This window comes from Helicoverpa zea, chromosome 2, assembly GCF_022581195.2.
Source record: "Helicoverpa zea isolate HzStark_Cry1AcR chromosome 2, ilHelZeax1.1, whole genome shotgun sequence".
NCBI classification, from domain to species: Eukaryota; Metazoa; Arthropoda; class Insecta; order Lepidoptera; family Noctuidae; genus Helicoverpa; species Helicoverpa zea.
The window spans coordinates 12,079,752-12,101,949 of record NC_061453.1 but is presented as its reverse complement, the minus strand read 5'-3'; the positions used below and the strand labels follow the sequence as shown (position 1 = coordinate 12,101,949).

The following is a 22,198-nucleotide window of genomic DNA, read 5'->3' as shown; positions in this document are numbered from 1 at the left end:
GGAGAGCACGTATTTACGTGCCGACCGACATTTGTCGGTCCTGCGACTGATCTCTCTCCGATCGTGTCGGATTGCCGTCCCATCGGACTATGAGAGTGAAGGAATAGTGAGTGCACCTGTGTCCGCGCAAATGCTTGTGCACTATAATATGTCCTGCGCAGTTGGCTAATCTCCTTACAAAAGAACAGTCGCCGTAGCCGATAATCGGCTAGGAGGACATCATCATCAATACATAATACAATACATTTACAAGGAAAAAATAATTTGTTTCATTCAGATGGATAAAGGTAGAGGACGATCAAAGAAACGATGGATGGATGGTGTGAAAGACTATAAGGCTGGAAAGAATGTCACTAGTGAGACGATGTCATACAGAGGAGTATGGAAGAGGAAGACATGCTGCAAAGACCGACCGGGGGATATTGAGGATTCAGAAAGTTGCTCAAACAAAGCTTATCGAACACTAACATGCTCAAGACGCTGACTACAGCCAAATTGGCAATTTTTTGGCAAATCTATACAGTTTTTGAAAGCCAAAAAAATATACATTATTCTTGAATCTTCTGTGATTATCTTTTAATTTTGGGATTTGAACCAGTAGCTTTAACTGATCATTCTTGGCAAACATCGTTACAAAGTTTGCGGTAATGTGCATAAAAATGTTACCTACTTTGTTATTTTTGTTTGTAATTCAATTTTCCCGGTGAGATAAATTCTTACAACATTCCAGTCCATATTTGCAATAATTAGAATGAGGTGCACGAATAAGGAAAATTAAATTAATATGATAATAACAAAAACTCTGAGTTTATATTGTTTAAAAAAATAACATATTATATTTTAGTATGTTTTTAAAGTTATAAACTATAAACTTATTCACACAACAAGCAGTAAGTCTTTCGACAATAAATATCTCTAATAATTAATTGAGTAGTCAGACACATTTTACTTATTAACTACTTTGTTGTAGGTGTATCCTTAGTAACTTTTACAGGGTCAAGAGATCACCACACACAGTCAATGATTTTTTTGGAAAATATTATTAGGATGAGTATAATTTCATGCCTTATTTAATAATATTAAAAAAAAAAATACACTTACCTTGACGCTCACTTTCTTGCATTTTAGCACACCGGCAAAAAACAAAAACTAAAAAATAAAATTTAATTCCTTGCAAATGTAAAAACGTCTGTTTACAACAAGTGCGATTTATATAATATCCTTACCTATATAAATAAGTGTAAAAACAGCATAAAATATATTGTTAATTAAAGTAACTGATAAGTTCAAATCTATATCCTTTATTTCTACCACGGGGTAACTACATACGCCATTATTGGTTATCCTCAACGCTCTTATAAATTAATGGAGGATAAGATGGATAAACTTTATGGATGGATGGATAAAGTCGTGGTGGCCTAGTGGGTAAAGGACCAACCTCTCAAGTATGAGGGCCCGGGTTCGATCCCAGGACAGGCAAAAGTACCAATGCAACTGTTCTAAGTTTGTATGTACTTTCTAAGTATATCTTAGACACCACTGACTGTGCTTCGGATGGCACATTAAACTGTAGGTCCTGGCTGTCATTGAACATCCTTGGCAGTCGTTACGGGTAGTCAGAAGCCAGTAAGTCTGACACCAGTCTAACCAAGGGGTATCGGGTTGCCCGGGTAACTGGGTTGAGGAGGTCAGATAGGCAGTCGATTCTCGTAAAGCACTGGTACTTAGCTGAATCCGGTAGACTGGAAGCCGACCTCAACATGATTGGGAAAAGGGCTCGGAGGACGATGCGGATGGATAAACTTTAAAATCCTAAAGAATATGAGAGAGGTGGATGTTTTTCTTAGATAAGTAGGAAATAATATTAATATTATAAGTAGAATTGTGAAAGTTTGTGGGTTCGGGTTTTCGCTCTGCAATATCTGAACGGATTTTGATGAAACTCGAGTTGACAGTTCTTACAGTTTGGGAACATTTTGGGAAATACAAATGATGATTTGTCTGTTATGGTAAATTAAAGTTTACGAGCTCATTAGATATTAAATTATTTTATTAATTACATGATACCATTTAAACATAACAAATCTTAAAGTAACTTTATGGTAATCTTTAAAAATATGCAATAGCACCTACTTAGGCATATACTCTTTTTTTAAACGATAGTACTCTTATACTTTATGTATTGTATCTTATATTGACAAAAATATACCTTAATATAAAAAAATATCTAAAATAATATTTTATATTTAATTTTTAATACTTAACGCTTACCTACTTACGTTTTTTCTGCAATATATTTAGAGATCAGTTCACATAGGGTGAAATTAAAATTACAAAAACTTAATATTAAAACCTTAATGCTTAAGATATTATAATGATAAAACCTTTGGCAAGACATGTAACCACTTATTTACTTTACTTACATTGAATTCATCATAAATGTCTCACTCTATGTTCAGCAAATAAAGCCAAACAACCTTATTCAAATACTACCTACAAATTACTCTTTCTTGGAATATCAAGCAACTTACAAGTGTTACAAAAATAATTAAAATCATGTACAGGTGAAGTTCTGGTGAGTAGGTATCTTTTAAGGTGCTTTTTATTAAGCACTAGCCTTTTTCCCGCCGTTTAACCCGCGTCCCGTGGTAACTACTGACCGTACCGGGATAAAATATAGCCTATGTTACGCGTGGATAATGTAGCTTTGTGAAAGAATTTTTTAAAAACGATCCAGTAGTTTTTGAGCTCATTCATTACAACCAACCAAACAAACGAAGTTTTCCTCTTTATAATATTAGTATAGATTTAACCTCCCGTTTATAACCAAATTCGAAGCTAATAGTCTGGGTATGACTGAGGTCCACTTCACACATGTTGGCCTATTTTATTTCCTTATACTAATCATTTGCCTCCAGTCATAGTTGTAAGCTTCTTGTTGTACCACAATCCTTGTCTGCCTCTCCATTCTCTTTCTCTTCAATACAAAGTTTCTCTTTGTCACTCTTATTTTTGGCTCTGTTTTTCAAAAGGAATGCGTTGGTTATGGAACGCATGCGTAGCGATCCCGCCGAACCGTCGAAGGATGACATGGTCGAAAAACTTGCTGCCTTTGATCGCGATTCTGCACCTAATAAACAAAAAAAATATAAAAGAAATTAAAATTCGGAAATGTGGTTTTATTTAACCGACTTCAAAACAAAAAGGTTCTCAATTTGACCTGTGTGTAGGTACTTATGAATGTATGCATGCACGTATGTTTGTTATCGAAAGCGCGATTATCTCACGTCTGACTGATCCGACTTTGGATGCGGTATTCAGCACAATATTTATCTGACTAAGGGTCCGTTCAGATAGACCGGCTCGGAGAGCATCGGCGCGCATTTTTCTTTTCACACAGACCGGAGTCGGCTCTCAAGGTCAATTGGGAGCGTGAGATGCAATTGGAGCCAAACGTCAGCGAGACCGAGAAAAGTACCTACACGATCGGAGCCGATCGGAGCCGGTCGGCTCCTCTTATTATTTCACACCGAGCGCCTCCGAGCATTCTTAATGACAAAAGCAGTGCGCATGCATAAATAAACCTTACTTCAAATACGAAGTACTAAATTTTCGACGTGTTAAGAATTTGTTCTCTTCTCCGAGCCGGTCTGTCTGAACGGACCCTTAGGAGCAAATTTCTTCGAAAAGAGTATTTTCATTTTTTTTTTCTCTCCAAATAAAGTAAAGTAATCATAGGTACCTGTAGTGGATGGAGCCGCAGGTGTAGGTTCATTCTCGTCTAGAGTAAAACCTGCGTTAGTCGCCGACTTCAGAGCATCAGGGCCGCGATTCGGGGCCTTTCTTCTAATGCAGACATCACCCAAATCTGAATCATTGCCCACTCTGAAACACGTTATAAATTGATAAATAAAGCGTAGAAAAAGTTGATTTTACTAAGTATCTATTTTTCTGCTTGGTCTAAAATACCGAACTGGCAGAAGAAAAATCGATGATCTTATAAAATTTTCGTAACTTTATGAAATCCAGATTTTCTTTTTCCAACGCTGACGTTGCATTCATCACTCCTACAATCTGAGCGGATTTCAAACAGTGACATAAAGGACTTCTATGTGGTGTCCAAGTTACGTTTGAAGTAGGTGGTTATAAATAAAGATATGTAGAATAAAACTTACGTTTTAGCGTTTCTTGGTCTGAAGCGCCACAACGTGGAGCTTGGTCGAGAGCCGCACGGAGCGGTCACTGCGCGATTCTTGCGCACACTGTCGTTTCTTTTAGCTAAAACACATCAAAATTTACCATACTATATGTATTCTGTACTTATACATGTTATAAAGAAATGCGTTCTGATTATTACTGTTGGCAACCTTCTCCGCAACAGAGTTGCCGCAACTCAAGCGTAGGACGCAATTAGGTATAGACTTAGGCCCAAGTTAAACCGGCGACATAAGCGATCGCTTTTCTTAAAACAATATATTTACTTTGAAAATTCCTTGTAAACAGATTATTTTATGTAAGCTGATGTCTATGTTGTCAGTGAACTGGGACAGGACCTGTCTTTAAATCTTTTATTTACGTAATTTAAGGTTGCTTGTTTGCCTGCAGCCATAACTCTAAGCTTCCTGGTACTCACGTGTAGAAGCAGCATCCAGTGGATGCGTATAGATGCGCTTGCGAGACTGCATCATGGAGGACACCAGGGCAGCCAGCGACCGCGGAGGCATGGCCGGCCTCTCATCCATCGGAGGAACCAGTCCAGGATACGTAGTCGTCTTCGCTACCACCCACCAGGTTTCCATTATTCCTTTGCCCTTGACGTTGATTTCTCCCCGTCGTTCCATCTGGTAGTACTTGCTCAGAAGCTACATGACAAATAAAATAAAGAATGTTTGAGTGGAACTGCTAGTTCAATTTGAACAAATATTTTAAGCTTTTTGCCCATAATGTCATGGGTATGTGCTAGACGCCGCTTTTTAGTCGTTTTCAGTTTTCAAAATTCAAATTCAAGGTTGGACTTCAAAATCAACCAACCTTATGTTCAGCACTTCCTCGTCCTCAGATCTCGTCAATGGTCGTTCCACGCTCCTTTTAAATCTCCACATAAAACATTGAGTTCACGAAAGACCCAAGCTACTTAAACTGTTAAACTAAAGACTGTGTGTATTTTGGCAAAATAGTTAACCTCTTTAGTATATGCAGTGGTTTGTATCTTGTCCATCTCTCCCGTGGTCTCCATGCGTGACGCCTCGTTGACGGTGTTGCCCCAGATGTCGTACACAGGCTTCGAGGCACCTATAACTCCACCTACTAGTGGACCACAACCTATTCCTGGAAATAAAAAGGTTTGGTCACCATAAATAGCTATTAATTTTATGCTTGATTGCAATGTTATCCCACCATTTCTTATTCCGGAATGATGTGTCTTCAATTTCACATTATTAGTCAAAACTATAGCATAGTGGCGGTTTAATAATTTACTACCTGTTCCACGTGTCCCAATGGATTTACTTCTTGCACCCGGATAAAAGGTAGCATAGGCATGCCCTTTCCGAGGGTTTAGATTTTCAGTTTTCTCATGAAAGCTCGATGGACACTTGGAGATACTTTCGCATTTCAATATGAGTAAGGATTCTTCAACAAATCGATGGTAGTTGTTCGTCTTTAGATTCTTACCTATTCTCAATCGGAATCCGTACTCGCTGTTCTTAGTAATGGTCTCCTTAAGATCCATTGCGAAGTCCACCAGCGTGCATAAATGTCCCTCGCGGTCTTGTGACTACACAAAAGAATTACAATAGGTATATTTTATACTGCACTGAATAAATACTTTGTAAATAGATTCGTCCATAAGAACTTTATTAAATAAACTCCACAATGACCATATCTAGGTAGGCTTGCTTTTGACATTTCAAAAAGCCTCTGAAGCAGCTATGCACAAATTATGACGCCATGTCTATCTATTTATTGTACTAAAATAATTGCAATTGAGTAGAGTAGTGAATGTTCTGCAATTACCGCGTTATCACACTTGAGTCCTGAAGCAGCCATATACGTAGCCCCGACTGTCTTGATCTTCTCGATACTCTTGTATTTTTGTTGCAGCAACAGCTTGTCGAAGGAAACTGTAAAAGGGCCACGCTAACGTTAATACTTGTTCATATAAGTCCATGTTATATAACGGGGACAAATCTGTTGTGAAAGTCTATTATGTCCATGGGGTAAAAATTTAGCTTTAAGAAGATGAGAATTCATATTACCTAACTTTATTTTCTAATACCTAACAGTATTAGAAAAACCTCAAGACCACACTCAAACATTATGATGGGACAAATAACTTTTTAGGTACTTATAATAAATGTCGATACTTTACATATAATCTCGTTGAGCACACGCATGCATTTGAGCGCGTTCTTCTCCGAATAAAACTCGTCAAAGTTGGCGATACAGGCGAACATCACTCCAGCTTCCTCGTGGACTTGAGAGTAAAGGTTCTGGAAAAGAATCATGGAAGGTAAGTGGTCGTGTTGGGGCTGCGAAATTGTTCGAAAGGGCTACCGGAGTTACCTTGGTACACATAGGGTTCCTAGAAGGAAAATGTCAAATAAGAAATAAAAAAATAGTACTTAGATTAGACTTAATAAGGACTCTTTAGAAATAATGATTTCAAAAAGACAATCGTTAATTCCATCTTAGGTGTTCTATGTGAAGGTCCATAATCATTTAAATTGCTGTTACTCAAAACTTTCTTCAACCAACAAGTTAAGCTATAAAATTAATTCATGAAGAAAACCAAGTTACTCACATTCGGGTGCCAGTCTTTACTCAAGAAATAATTGACCGTGTGATCCGGCAATATGTATTTAAGCAAATGTCTGTTTAGCCGTTGAGTGTACTCCATCTCGTCGAGATCAGTCTTCGCTTGCAGTTTCCATAGGAAGTCCAGTCGGGATATGACTTCTAACAGCCGTGCATGTATGACCACCACTCCTAGGAACCCTATCATTAGTACCAGCATTTGTGATGGAAGTAATCTGGAAGAAAGAAATATATTTGTTAAAAAAAAAAAAGACATTGAGAATCAGCTGAATACGTATGAGTATGGGACCAAGCACGCGCTGCAAAACGATAAGCCAGCGGCTAGTTTAAACCTGTGGTTTGAGTATGGATATAGATAATTTACCTATACCTACACATACACAGGCTTTTAATGAAAATAGAAAAAGGAAATCAAAGATGAGAGAACGTACAGAAAAATAGGTAAGAATCAAAAAAGTCAAAAACGTTTATTGAAACGTCAAATTTACAAAAGGACAGCACCCCCAAAACGCCCCCTTTTCACCACTTCCTAGTGTTATGGCTGGGAAGAAGTGGTGAAGAACAAACTTTCCAGCAAAGTGATGAAGTATGTATGTAATAATAGATTGTACTTACTCATTCTCGTTCTTATAATAATCATAGTAGTTGATGAGCAGGATGCAGTACATGATCACGTTGACGGTAGCCAACAACGCCTTGACGAGGAAGTACAGCTTGAGCACGGACGTGAGCGCCACCAGGCACAGCACCCACGTGAATACCACGTACTCCGGGCGATAGCACTCGTCTGGTGGGCAGGGTAGGATTAAAGTTAATAGTAAAAATAAAAAAGGCCCGACAATGTCAAAAAGGTTAACCTTAAGAAATAATTCCACGAGTCTGGAGCAAGAATCGATTATAATGTGTCGTTACTGGTACTTCTTTCTTATTGTTTGGTGTTATTTCACAAATTCAAAGGAGCTATCACGACCTGCGGGATTGTTCGAAAGAGTTACCGCGGCCCTGGTACATAAAAGGCCTACGAAGGAACACAATGGATTTTTAGTTAGTAAAAGTCTGACACTCCCTCACCGCTGCTAATCCACAACGGGAGGGGTCATTTGATAATTTTTGCCATCGTTAAAAAAGAGGAGGGTAGAAGGTATCACGGTCGATAAAAATAATGCATGGATAATAGAAGAGGGAAGGAGAACAGGTCTTATAATGAAGCCATTCTCCACCACGCAGTTGACGAAGAAAAGCAGTAGTAAGGTACTTAAATAAATAAATAAATAAATAAATAATGTCGGGACACCTTTTCACACACGGTTGGTTAGCCCCATGGTAAGTTATTAATTAACTTGTGTTATGGTTGCTAACACAACTGATAAACTACATATAGTTACACATATACATATTTATAAATACATATTGTAACACCCAGACCACGGCCACCAAACATGCTCATCACACAAATGTCGACCGAACCGGGAATCGAACCCGGGACCTCAGGTTCGGCGGTCCGGCATGGTGACCATTGCGCCATCGAGGTCGTCCCAATCCAATTAAAAAAACGTAATAATTAAAATGACTTACTCAATCCACATTAAAAAAACGTAAGCACTTCAACGTCGGTAATACGGACTTAGTTTGATACAAACCTGGAGGCAAGGATGCAGTGATTGTATCGTTGCAGGCTACTTTAGGTATGGATATAGATAGAAATCTTGGAGTTTTTTCCCGCAATAACATCGGACAGGTATACAATTTCACAGTGCTGAAATATAAAGAAATGAAGACAAATGAGTGGCTGGTTAAACGTGCAGAAGGAACAAATACATAACTTTGATATGTGAATCTACGATCCACCAAAAGCCGAACCAAAGACTATAACTTCTTTCACAATAAATTATGTTCAGATAATATAAATAAACAATAGAACATCACCTCTGACCAACACATTATCAACCTTATGACATTAAGTAATACGACTAAAATTTCGCTAACAAGAAGTGGTTCATACCTCGTTATAGTCATGATGGAGATGAAACAGCAGATATGGAGCATCTTGAACCGGCGCATATTGTTGAGCCTCTTGGAAATATTGTAGAGGAACTGGTTCACATTCGGGTACTCTTCCATCATCACCAGTGCGAAAGACAGAGTGAGGGGGATAGTCATCGTGAACAGGATTTTTACGAGGTCTTCGCAGCTGTAGAGATCAAAATAGTTATTTTCAGCATTGTACAAGTTAGGTTCATTCATTCATTGGTTAAGTTGTTAAGTATGTGTCTCGTTTCTGAAGCATAGGTCCGATGTGCAGCTCTCTAAGATCTCTTGTTACTGAATTCCAATAGTAATGGAATTTTATATGTACTGATGTTTAGTCTACAAATAATTTGGTTTAACTTTTGGGTCGGGCTTAACGGAACACATTACCTTCCTAACCTTTCTGAAGAAATGCATTAAAGGTCCCTTTATTATTATTACACCTTCAAATATGTACTGTGAGTACCAAACACTCATCAAAATAAACTAGTCTTACTTCCACTTACTTGTAGTTAACGAGAGTCTGTACAGCCACGACAAACAGCCACAGCACTAAACAGCACATAACATTAGACTTGAAGGTCTCCTCATCCAGTCTCCCGAACTGCGCCTCCAGTGTGGGTCGGTTGAACTTCAGGGTCCAACCGTACATGGAACGTAGGCGCATCCTTTGCATAGACTTCATCTCTATCAAGTGGTTTATTAAGTCGGTTTCCTGGAAACAAATGGGAATTTGGTGAGTGGATCTTTGATACATCCTTGTGAAATTATATAATTTTCGAAACCTCTAAAATACTTTTTATAAAAGAAAGCAAAAAAAGAAACAAGAAAACAGTTTTTCACATAAATAATGATGCTCATAAAATGGTACACACAAGAACCAAAGATGAAGAAAATTGATCATTCAACATTAGCCAGAAGTAGTAAGGAAGTGCAAAACTGCAGTGATGTCTCACCTCAACTTCGGACATGGTTGGTACATCTTTAATCAGGTCTTCTTTGCAGTCAAATTCACCGTCATAGCACTGTAACAAGAAGTAAGTATTGATAAGTCGACAGAACTATAAAAGTGAGAGGTATTATAAATGAGCTGGTACATATAACGATATTAAGTGGAAAAAATAAAATTAAGTTCATTACGTCTGCGAAGGGCATCTTGGGCGTCCATTCCTCCATGGTACTGCTGGGTCGACGCGAAGGTGATTCCCAAGTAAGCTGTGTTGGTGCTGGTAAGCTGTTTCATATTGAACGTTTAAGAATTAAATAATTATATTTGTATAATTTATTATAGTTACATAATTTGCATTATGTAACTTTTTCATGAATAGCTAGAAAACTATTGTAAGAAATTGTTTTTTTTTAAAGAGTGTCCATTGAGTTTATGCCGGTTCTTCTCCATGAGACCAACTTTTTGCAACAGTGCAACTAGTTTGAAGCATTAAATCCAGTTGCCGATTTGAAAAAAAAAAAATATATATATTTGACTTTTTGTTTTGTTTCAACTTTTATATGTATTGTGGACTTACCTATTACTCCGTGAGTATTTTTCGAACAGTTCGTCAACTAGCTCTTGTTCCTTACACTTAATTAAGTACGTGTTAGGATGGTGTTCCCGGAGGAATGGATCTCGTGATCCACCGTCTCCTGGCTCCACTTCAAATGCTCCGTTGAGACACTCCAGGGTAGCTGAAGATATATGTACGCGACTGGAAAAAATATATTTATTAAACATTACATAATGTCGACGCTCTTGGCTCATCCCTCTTTACTAGAACTGCGTATTGTAATGACTTCCCGCTTTGAAGCAGACAATTTCAACAGGCACAAATTAAAGCCTCAAACTCCATGTGATTTGTATTTAAAACTTTAGAATGGAGGAAGGTAAGGAGTAGGGACGTGAAATTACCCAGGTATACCGCCACTTTCCATGTGGTTGGCGAGAGTGACGTCACGGGACCACAGATCGAACTGCCATTTGAGCAGCCCCAGTACTCCGCAGAGGACCTTCCCGCTGTGTATACCGATACGCATATCCAGGTCCACCTGAATAAACATAGAGTGTTTTAGAAGATAATTATGATGACGATGACCGAAATGATGTTACAATCACAGGGGACTGGATTATTAATAGGCACCTCAGAATTTGAACTTCTAAGTCTTCAATGTATCAGAGGAATAGAGATAAGCCAAGTGTTTCCAAAAACTGGTTACTATGTCGAAGAAATAGCAAATCGTCTATGTGACCGGAATGCTGTGGTCTTTTAAATAGGCTTGTAATTTTGAACCGGTTAACTTTCTCTATTCATAGCTAAGATTCGTCCATAAAAAGTATACTCACATCAATAGTCGGCAAAGACGGCGCCTTCATAGCTTTCCGCACCTCTCGTATGGCGCGTATCATGTGCAGGCCCATGTTCACGCAGCAGTGAGCGTGGTCTTCTCTTCGTTCTGGTAGACCACTCACGCAGTAGTAGCAGTCGCCCAGCAACTTGATGCGAACGCAGTTGTTCTCCTGGTGAAGATGTTATGGTTTACCATACTTCCATACTACATTAACAAAATCTATTCAAAAAGCAGCAGCCTAGGTTTCGTCGAACACTGCCTTAAGTGGCCTGATAATGATAGCGACTGCTGATTTCGTTACACATGGATTACTCATGCCTTTTGATTTTGCTGAGAGGTAATAAAAAACTCCTTTGCAAATAAGAATCTTACCGCAGCCAACTTGTCGAAGCCAGCAAACAGAGTGTTTAGTAATACTACTAAGTCCTGCGCACTGTATTTGCTTGAGAGTTCTGAAACACAATACAAAAAATCAGACATCAACCTCTAAGGGAAAAAGTCCAATGCTTGCTAGGTGGTATATTAATCCAATTTTTGGAAACATATAGGCACGATGATTATAAATTTCTGAATGATCAAGAAATCTTACCAGTAAATCCCTTAATATCAGCAAACAATATGGAGACGTCCTGATGATGTTGTACCACGTCCACGAGTTGGCTGAACTGCTGCTCTTGTATCTCCCCGCCAGTCATAGCCGCTACGTGGCTGGAGATCTTCTTCGCTAAGAAGTCTGGTATCACTGCAATTTACCAGTCAATACATTACTGCTAACATAAGCGTATGCATATCACTGATATAAGCTACGTAAGTTAAAGTGACAGTATAGTAATTGAAGACGCTAACAAAGAAGACAAGACTAGGACTAATGTGTTGAAATATTTTCGCTCATAAATACATTTACAGAGTTTCCTCACTCGTTATAAAAAACGGGTCATTCTTCATTGTTGTGAACAAGGGGCCTAGACTTCTTGCTATGAAACATGTTGCCCTCTGAAATGAAGAAGCTCTTTAAAATGTTTTGTGAATACCAACCGCTTTGAAAAAGGTTCCATTGCCTATCGCTCTCCTTTTTAGTCTTCTCCAAAGTTATCATGGATTTGCGCGTTTCCAAGAACACTTTCCTCTGGCCCCAATCAACGAGAGACTTGGCGTACATTCCGGCGAAGTTCACTGCTACGTACAGCAGTATATTACTGGTGAAAATACGAAGGCTGCATGTGTATTTCTGTAAGGAAACAAAAATAATTGAGCCACAAAGTTTTATAAGTAGATAACGGGAGTACATAAAGGGAGTATATAAGGTAAGTACATAATGAAGTATATAAGGAAATAAATAACGGGAGTACATAAGGAGAGTACATAAGGGGAGTACATAAGGGGAGTACTTAAGAGGAGTACATAATAAAGTATATAAGGAATTAAATATAATTGATTACTAGAAAAGGGATTCACTAACTTAAAAACTATTGATAGTTTAATTTTAAATAAGCTCTAGTTTCCTAAGTACTGACAATTCGTCAGAAGTATGTTTATACGAAATGTTGCGCTTGAAAAGACATTTTCATTAAGATATGGTTCGTACTTAGAGGTGGGATATTATTCCTTAACACAATATAAAGTATAGAAAACCGTTGACATGCCTTAACATGTAAAGTATTTAAAATTGGTGAGTTTAGCACGAAATGTTGCGTTTAAAAAGACCTTTCAAATGAAATACGAATCATTAATAGAGAGAAAGTAGACCAACATCCAAACATTTCGCCCATTCTCCTTTCAATCGATCAACCACAAAATCACTGTCCTTCTGAAAGTTCACGTGGCCTCATAATCAAAGCTGAGTTGGTTTCATACACCAAAAGATCATGCAAAAATAGCCGTCTATTACAGTTTCACTTACATTAACAAGACAGTTAGCAGCCCTGGTTTCCGATTCAATCTTTTCCTTGATGTATATGAGGGTGGCCACGATCTGCGCCATCCCGGACATGACTCCGAGGGTGATACACCAGCATAAAGACAGAGGGAACATCGCGTATGGCAGGAAGATAATGAACAGCATGTACCACACTTGGTTCTGGTCTTCGTGGTAGCCGATGCCCTGCTTGCAAAGACCTGGGGACATGTAAATGTTTTTGTATGAAATATATCATGAAAAACACACACACTTATTTTAGTAACTACTTGAAAGATTTGAAATATTCATTCAGTGTGTGAATAGCCCTAAATGGGCTGCTAAATACATGAATAGAGGAAAGTATGAAACCGCAGGCGATAGCTAAAACTTTGTACCTCTAGAATCGATCGTTGTACATAAATGGTCCAAAGTCGTCATATGTAGGTTACAGTGCTATAGACAAATTAGACTGGAAGCCGACCCCAATGAATTTGGGAACTGGGTTCCACTAGCCAAGTAAGTTGCTGGCGAGTTTGTTGTGCCACTTTTCTTCCCAGCAAAAACACATAGGAAGTGGTGAAGAGTGGGCGTTTTGGGGGCTGTCTTTTGTAAACTGACGTTCGAAAAGTGCTGTTTTGCAGACAAGTTTGAATAAATGAATTTTGATTTTAATTTTTGATTTTGAGTAAGAATAACCCTGAACATACCTTGAACGATGAGCAGGACCCAGGTAGCAATGGCTGCCAAATGCAAGTGGTTATTAGCGAAGCGTCGCCACCAGCACAGTAGGTAGATGATCAGGTTCAGCGTAGCGAACGCCGTGGTACATATTATCGGTACGATGGAGAGCTCTGAAAGATTACAATTGTAATAAGTATAAACCCTATTGTTGGTAGAGATGTCAGCAACCCCAGCGGGGCCCAGCAGGGCCTAGGCCTGCCAGGGCTGCGGATTATTCATAAGAGTTACCGTGGCTCTTGTACATGAAAGGCCTACGACGGAACACGACGGTTTTTAGTCAGTAAGAGTCTGACACTGCCTCACCGCTGCTAACCCACAGCGGGAGGGATCAATTGATGATTTTTGACATCGTTAAAAAAAAGTCCTATTGTTGGTCCAAGACTGGGCATAAGACAGTTCTTATAAAGAGAAGACGTTATCACCCACTAGGGTGTTAAGGTTTATTATTTTATTTTATTTCTATCAAATAATTCAGTATTAGGTATATATACTTTTTGAGAGTAAGTATACCAGCACATTGTATATTAAACTGTCAGCCGACAGTTCAAATGGTGGTTAATACGTTTTTAAGAAAATCTTCATTCTAATTAAAGTTTTTAGTCGGTCTGATACAGCTGAGTACCTGCAGTGTACTCTAAAAGTTTATTGTATACTCTAAAATAAAAAAAGGAACTTACTTTTGCCTCTATCTTTGTCTTCGATTGTATAAATGACAGCCAGTGATATCTGTAAATAGGTGTCAAATCATAAACAATTGAAAAATGGCAAACATTGAAATAATTCAGCAATTGTCTTATATTTTACACTAGCTTCTGCCAGCGGTTTCACCCGCATCCCGTAGGAACCTCTGCACGAACCCGGATAAAAAGTAGCCTTTAGCCTTCCTCGATAAATGGGCTATCTAACACCGAAAGAATTGTTCAAATCGGACCAGTAGTTCCTGAGATTAGCGCGTTCAAACAAACAAACAAACAAACTCTTCAGCTTTATAATATTAGTATAGATTGCTGTTTCCCGGGGGTTTTCGCCGCGGTATCCCCTCCTCCCGGGGGACTTCTTCCCGTACTTGGACAAAATAATTCCATGTTACTCCGGAATAGACTAGATTCCCGATATTGAAAGAATATTTCAAATCAGTTCAGAACCCTACAGTCCTTTTTATTATATTAGTTTAAAGTTTTAAAAATTATATGCGGGTTTACTTACTTTGAGAGCTAAATCGACAAGGTTGACCATCATCAGGGATTTCTGTCGCTGCCTCCGAGAGTACTTTTGATATGATAGTTCTATGCTGGGAGTCTGCAAATATTTTATTCGAATATAAGTTTGTTAAGATTTAGAAGTTTTTTTTGGGAGAATTGGTCTGTAGTCTACCTTAAAAGTAGAAGTAATAGATGGACAATATATTCCTTTGCAGTAGCGAGGCTTTTGCATCTCGTCCGAATATACTGTAAAAAGAGAAGCATTTTTTAATAAAACAAACAAACATATGGACAAATACCAAAGAATATATAAATATCAAAGAATATAACTTACAATCTTCTTCGAATTCTATCATGCTGTCTGTGGATCTCGTTCTGGAGAAGTGGCGGCTCTGGAAGCACAAGAAAAAGTTTTAAAATGATGAAATCGGGCGTTACTTTTCGACGAGTCGACATCTCCTGAAGATTGGAGAGACGAAATACATGGGTATTCAGTCTCGATTAACTGTCTCGTGGACATTTTCGCTTTTTAAATAAGCAAGGCTTTTAGTATTTGTTAAGTAAATAGTAGGTAGAATGAGAAAAGGCTGGCCTGTTTTTGCAGAAACTAGTCATTCTTGGTTTTAATTAGGTAGGTACACTATTAAATTAATTGGAACATCTTCATTTTATGGAGACGTGATCAAACTGAGTCATGTTAACTCCATTTACGTATTGGCATTTCATAATAAATTATATTATGTTTACTTTGTTGTGTGTTCATTACGGTCAAGTGCGAGCCTCATTACGTTGAAAAGTGTAAGTTGTTATTAACCACAACTACAAAACCTACTTATTGAGAAAATTGATATTTTGCGGTTACAATTAATTTTAGTGCCTACATATTATTGTACAATGTAATATTATAGGTAAATAACTGGTGTAGGGACACATGTAAGTATGTATGGCAGAGTGCAAGGCAAGCAAAAACTTGTGTGAGCGTGAAGTATGCGAGGCACGGATAGTTACTGCGCACTGGTCCGAGTGAACGGTTCTATCTGGGGGTTTACGCGAAATATATCCGGTATCCGAACACCGTTGTTTCTCTCAACCCCCTGCGCCCCACGACCAGAAGAGGCAGTGCTCCATTAGGGATCCTCCTAACTACGATCCTTAAACTGGCTTAGATCGCGACTTCGTCCGCATGAATTACGTTAACTGTCCTTTTTCTATGCTATTTTATTATTATTTTACCATACTAGCTTCTGACAGCGTTTTCAACCGCATCCCGTGGGACCTCGGCACGAACCCGGATAAAAAGAAGCCTATATTCTTTCTCAATAAATGGGCTATCTAACACTGAAAGAATTTTTCAAATCGGACCAGTAGTTCATGAGATTAGCGCGTTCAAGCAAACAAACAAACTCTTCAGCTTTATAATATTAGTATAGATTGTCCGTCCGTCTGTTCGCGATAAGCTCAAAAGCTAATAAACCGATTTTCAAGTGGTTTTCACCAATCGACGAAAGAGTAAAGATTTTTCTGTTTGTTTGTACTATAAAGGCTCCGATACTATTGACCTGATTTGATTTCTTTTACTGTCAAAATCTGAAAGTGAAATTTACACTATTCCCGAATAGTTGCGCCCACGGGACGCGGGTGAAACCGCGGGAAAACGGCTCGTAGTACCTTTTAATTTGTTATGTTTTCCGCGTTTGAAGTCGCGGGCGACCGTTAGTTTATAATATTAGTAAGGATAGTTAACTTACAGTTGCCTTTTAAGATAAACATATTTTATTCCTTATAGAACAGTTCGTTCTCATTTTGGGTTTCTCAGATATAGAACGTCTGTTTACGTTCAAGAACTTTTTGACACGGGTTTCCCCACCAACCATGTTTGTGCTTAATTATACTTTTAATCGTTTTATCACATTGCATATGAGTTCATCTATTTGTTTGTTACATTTTGCACGCTTTGCAGAAGCAATTTAAGAACATTAATCACGTCTAAATGACATAATAATCATCTGAAGTTCTGCTGCCTGGGAATTTTGTGGTCCTTAGATATCTTAACAATAAGCAAATCTTACCCATTTGATCAATTGGATGTATTGAGATAGATATGTTATTATGAATCAGCCCTTATTACCCCAAATAAAAGCTTCTAAAGGCACTAAAAGTGAGAATAAATCAATCGTCACGTTATATCACTTTACGTAATTACGTAATTTTCAATTACTGGCTGGCCTACTTTATATATATGAATTTAAAGGTAGTAGGTATTGTTACCAAATATATTTGAACTAAACATTCAATAAATAAGCCCATTAATATAAATGAATTTAATAGGTACACTTGAAATGACTAAGCGGAATTGGTCGTAATTATTCAAAACTCGTTAATTACTGAAATTAAAACCAGATAATTTGTACAAGGAAAACCGTCCAATGAGAAAACAAAGCAAATTTAAATTATTCAGGTGTTCCCCTATTTTTAATTTTTCCGTGTACAACTTCGAAAGGGGTTATTCAAAAATCAAAACTCATTTATTCAAACTTGGCTGCAAAACAGCACTTTTCGAACGTCAGAAAAAAAAATTACATAAGACAGCCCCCAAAACGCCCACCCTTCACCACTTCCTATGTGTTTTTGCTGGGAAGAAGAAGTGGCGCAACAAACTCCCCAGCAACACATGTCTGTCTGTAGGTTAAAAGAACCTTTCAACAAAGTACAGTGAGTATTGCAGTATGCAATACGCAATATTGTCATAAAATAAAATTACATTTAAAAATGATTTATAAAATCCACTTTGAGTTCAAATTCTTAAGAAACATCCATTCGCATGTGAAAAATGGTGGTTGCAATGCGAGGGCATAACATGTATTTCGGTGTTTCGTGCCTTCAGGGTTAGGCGATTATCACACTGCCCCGCATGATGCAGCGTAGTGCGTGGATGCGTTTTTTTTCCGTTGTATGGAAATATCTCCGTTTGTATGGAAAACACGCATAGTCCAACACACTGAAAATGCATCCACGCGCGTTCATGCGGATCACGCACATACATGCGGAGAAACACGCACCCCCGCGCGTAGGTGCGGGGCGAGACGCAAGGTATGGCACACTGAATCCCGCAATGCCGCGCGTGATTTTGAATGGGCGTGACGTGTATATTTGAAAATGGAACTCGCTGTGCGTGAATTTACAAAACGCACCTACGCGCGTGAGTGCGTGAAAAACCCGCACGATGATGCAGATCTGCACTCCCGCAGGAACGCGCGTAGGTGCGTCGACACGCAAGATGCAGCGTGATGCGGGGCAGTGTGAAGATCACCTTAGACAACGGGTTAAGTTACACAAATTAGAAAACACACTAATTACGAGGACCAAGTGCTAGGTAACTTCGTAACATGTAGTCGTAATGACAATTATGCGTTTTACTCAAGTTTAAAATGGAAATGGCTTTCGTTGTAGTCATGATGGTACGTTCACACGCGCGCGTTCAAATCGACATTCAACGGGCACAGTCACGTTCACGAGCGTGTAAACGGTACGCCCGTGCCCGTGAATGCCGCGAATCGGTCGAGTGTCGGTTTTTTGGCAAAGTTCAAAGGATGAATGTGCGGGCGCCCGGCGACTGTTTTTTATGGTACGTTTACACGCGCGCGTTCAAATCGACATTCAACGGGCACAGTCACGTTCACGAGCGTGTAAACGGTACGCCCGAGCCCGTGATCGCGCCCGTGCCCGTGAATGCCGCGAACCGGGCGAGTGTCGGTTTTTTGGCAAAGTTCAAAGGATGAATGTGCGGGCGCCCGGCGACTGTTTACACACGCGCGGGCAGTCAGTCTCTCCTGCGCTTTCGTGACGATTAAACGTTCTAAGAAAGTCGCTACGATCGGAGATTACAACATGGCGGAATGGTTAACGTCGTTCATCATTTTGATTCTTTTTCCAATAAAAATAAGTTAAGCCAAACAGCAACAACACCGAGATCCTCGCTGCTCGCCATTCTTGCACTGACTGACACGACGGCGCGCGTGTGAACAGCTTGAATATCCGCATGCCCGCGACGGGCTGCACGCCGCGCAGCCCGCCAGGCAGCCCGCCGGGCTGCGCGGCGCGCGTGTGAACGTAGCATTACACGCGCGCGGGCAGTCAGTCTCTCCTGCGCTTTCGTGACGATTAAACGTTCTAAGAAAGTCGCTACGATCGGAGATTACAACATGGCGGAATGGTTAACGTCGTTCATCATTTTGATTCTTTTTCCAATAAAAATAAGTTAAGCCAAAGGCTATGACAGCAACAACACCGAGATCCTCGCTGCTCGCCATTCTTGCACTGACTGACACGACGGCGCGCGTGTGAACAGCTTGAATGTCCGCCTGCCCGCGATGGGCTGCACGCCGCGCAGCCCGCCAGGCAGCCCGCCGGGCTGCGCGGCGCGCGTGTGAACGTAGCATGAGAGGTGGCGCCCGCCTATCGGTGCCATTATGGTGGCCTACTGCAGGGGCTGCAAGATTGTTCGAAAAACTGCAGCCCTGATACACAAAGGGCTCCAGGTGAAAAAAAAACGTAGATTTCTATGATTGTCAACTTTTCTCTCTCTTTCAAATATAAAATCCACTCGAACTCTACGAGGTGCGGGTTATAGTTATGTCAGCTTGCCTGTAGCATGCTCCTCAAACAAAGAAGGGTAATTGGGAGGATCTTGGGTAACGGAACTTACATTTCCACTGGTTGATATCTTGTCGTCTCCGGCCTCTGAAGGGGGTATTAGTTCCTCCATCATGTTTACTTTGTGTTACCTGTAAAATAATATAGCATTCTTAAAAACCAAAGCATTATTAAACCTTCTTCGAAAACACTTGAATTCAAAAAGATGCAGTCATGTTTTGACGCTTGTCGGTTTATTTTCGTGGCGAAATATCGTGGAAGGTAATTTGTTTTAGATAAGGTTTTTACATTATCTATTAAAATACATATACTCAGGTATTTTCGGCAAAAGTTTTCGTTAACTTTTCCGTATCTTTTTTCAGTTATCGCTGCAATTGAAATAGTCACGTAAAAAGCGTTTAGTACCAAACTTCAGGGAAAAATTCCGTGATGATATTGCAATAATGACTATAATAGCGTTTCATATTACAAGCAAAAATGTATATTTTATAAATACGTATTAATATTGTTTAATTACCTCTATATTGTATATTATTAATATTATCCTCGTGTGTGGTACTGTATCGAATATTATGATTCTATACAAGCAATTTATGAACAAAAACTTAGAATCATATTTCAGCCGCATTTCTACAATTAGGTGGTATTTTGTAACTGAAATGTTTTCGCACAGGGTTAAATGGAGAAGCTTTCTTTCTATACTTGCAATACGTGTACCCACTTATATTATGTTTTTGTTTAGTTGATACCCGCCCATCTCAGGAACTACTAAGTTTCTGATTTGAAAATTGATTTCAGTGGGAGATAAATGATTAATCGAAGAACGAAGGAGGCTACTTATTATGCATGTGTCAAATAAAAGAAAAGTTAAGCATTTATAAATCAGTATATTATTTGAGATAAAGTTGTCTTCTAAACCTAATAATTTGAAAGGCTAGTGTTTCATCCCCAACATCGCAAAAATAAAGTGAACTAAACTTTAAAATAAGACTGCAAAGCCTAAATAAACTCCCATCCCTAAAACTTCTGAAATAAATTAAAACATAAAAATACTCACACCAATATCCTAAAATATCGATAAGTTCCACATAAAAACAGATCGGTCGTCGACACAACACTACTTCATTGATATTTTACAGAATATTTTATAAAAATATAACTTTGGTATCTTTCCGTACTCTAGTATGCACGGCTTACATGCGTTCATCGTTCCCGGTTGTGAACACAACACTGCATTAGTTTGTTTCATAAATAGCGTATATTACGAATGGATTACCCTTGTGACTAATTATTACATAAATGGTAAATGTCCTGATATATTTTCGTATATGGTTTTGAATAATTTTCCTGTATTATTTGTATAAGGCATTGTTAATTACAATTTATTGAGGTTTTGTGGATAAACGGAGTCCAATTAGTAATCTATCCTTACCTAGAAATTAAACGTTTTGGTTCAGATTTAGATAGGACTTCGAATGAATAGGAAAAAATCTTAAAAGCTTCCATTTGCCATGATGAACTAGAAAATGTAGTAGAAAGGAGGGATGATCATTGAGCAATGGACCCTAAGACTTTAAAAACTCGACAGTTTCGTGATAACGAGCCATCTACAGCCAGATATAAAAAAAATCCTACATTACGTTTCTGAAGCTGCATTTGAGAATGAAAATCAGGAAACTTCGTCATGAAATGTTGCTGCAATCAAGAAAGAGATGGCGTTAGTAGTTGTAGAATTGTAAAATTCAGTTGACTCTGAGTCTGTTTGGTTTGTAACTTTTTAACTCACAAATGACTATAAGGATTTTGATGAAACTCTAGCGTACTCGAGCTAATACACCAGAATAATACATAGGTTGCTTTTTATCCGGGTGCGGGATGGAGTTCCCTCGGGCCGCGGGCAAAACCGCTGGGAATAAAGTCAAAGTCAAAGTCAAAGTCAAATCATTTATTTCATTTAGGCCTTTACAAGCACTTATGAACGTCAAAATTATAACTAAGTTTGATTCTAGTTGCCCATTCCAAAAGTAGCTTCCTATGGAGAAGAACGGGCAAGAAACTCCATGGTTACTCTTTTTAAAAATAATATAGTATTACAATTTGTATGTATTGATACATACAGTAAAAGCATGCGAAGATCATGTAGAATCGCAAAGACAAATGAGGATAAAGTGACAATTAAAATGCTACATGGTGTTCACATTTACAAATTGGTTTATATTTTGGTACAAAGTTACAAACAAATAATCAAAAGATGAATACAATTTTATTTGCTGGTGTAATTTTAATTTGTTAATTAATTAGATATTGTCAGTATGTCCTATGGAGCAGGACCAGCATGTTTCCAAGCATTTTTATCTTGAATGTAATCTTCTAATTTATAATATGCTTGCTTACAAAGTGTGGCTTTTATATGAGTTTTAAACCGCATGTCATTTAGTTCCAGAATGTTGTCTGGTATTTTATTATAACATTTGACACAATATCCCATGAAAGATGTATGTACTTTAGATAATCTAAA

At 38.6% G+C, this 22,198-nt stretch overlaps 1 protein-coding gene across 1 annotated transcript; it reads right to left on the bottom strand.

The window, feature by feature from the left end:
• Nucleotides 1-2,029: 2,029 nt before the first annotated feature.
• LOC124643961 (adenylyl cyclase 78C-like) lies at nt 2,030-20,908 on the bottom strand. Its single transcript, XM_047183096.1, has 29 exons — nt 20,738-20,908; nt 19,733-19,811; nt 15,362-15,419; nt 15,200-15,273; nt 15,032-15,124; nt 14,503-14,551; nt 13,792-13,935; nt 13,088-13,302; nt 12,223-12,415; nt 11,777-11,929; nt 11,560-11,639; nt 11,183-11,356; nt 10,751-10,887; nt 10,371-10,550; nt 9,985-10,078; nt 9,801-9,869; nt 9,351-9,559; nt 8,819-9,007; nt 8,457-8,572; nt 7,432-7,603; nt 6,803-7,031; nt 6,371-6,491; nt 6,016-6,122; nt 5,674-5,776; nt 5,183-5,328; nt 4,634-4,862; nt 4,176-4,278; nt 3,743-3,885; nt 2,030-3,130 (listed from the first exon to the last, which is right to left on the bottom strand). The coding sequence occupies exons 2-29, from the start codon at nt 19,793-19,795 to the stop codon at nt 2,919-2,921; spliced, it is 3,855 nt and encodes a 1,284-aa protein (XP_047039052.1). The 5' UTR covers nt 19,796-19,811; nt 20,738-20,908; the 3' UTR covers nt 2,030-2,918.
• Between the last annotated feature and the right edge of the window lie 1,290 nt (nt 20,909-22,198).

Excerpts from the sequence above, each read along its gene's own strand:
- LOC124643961 (XM_047183096.1), bottom strand. The coding sequence starts at position 19,795 with ATGATGGAGGAACTAATACCCCCTTCAGAGGCCGGAGACGACAAGATA. Across the intron at positions 5,329-5,673 it reads CGGATTCCGATTGAGAATAG|GAATAGGTTGTGGTCCACTA; the intron begins GTAAGAATCTAA and ends TTTTATTTCCAG. Across the intron at positions 3,131-3,742 it reads TGCGGCTCCATCCACTACAG|GTGCAGAATCGCGATCAAAG; the intron begins GTACCTATGATT and ends TTTGTTTATTAG.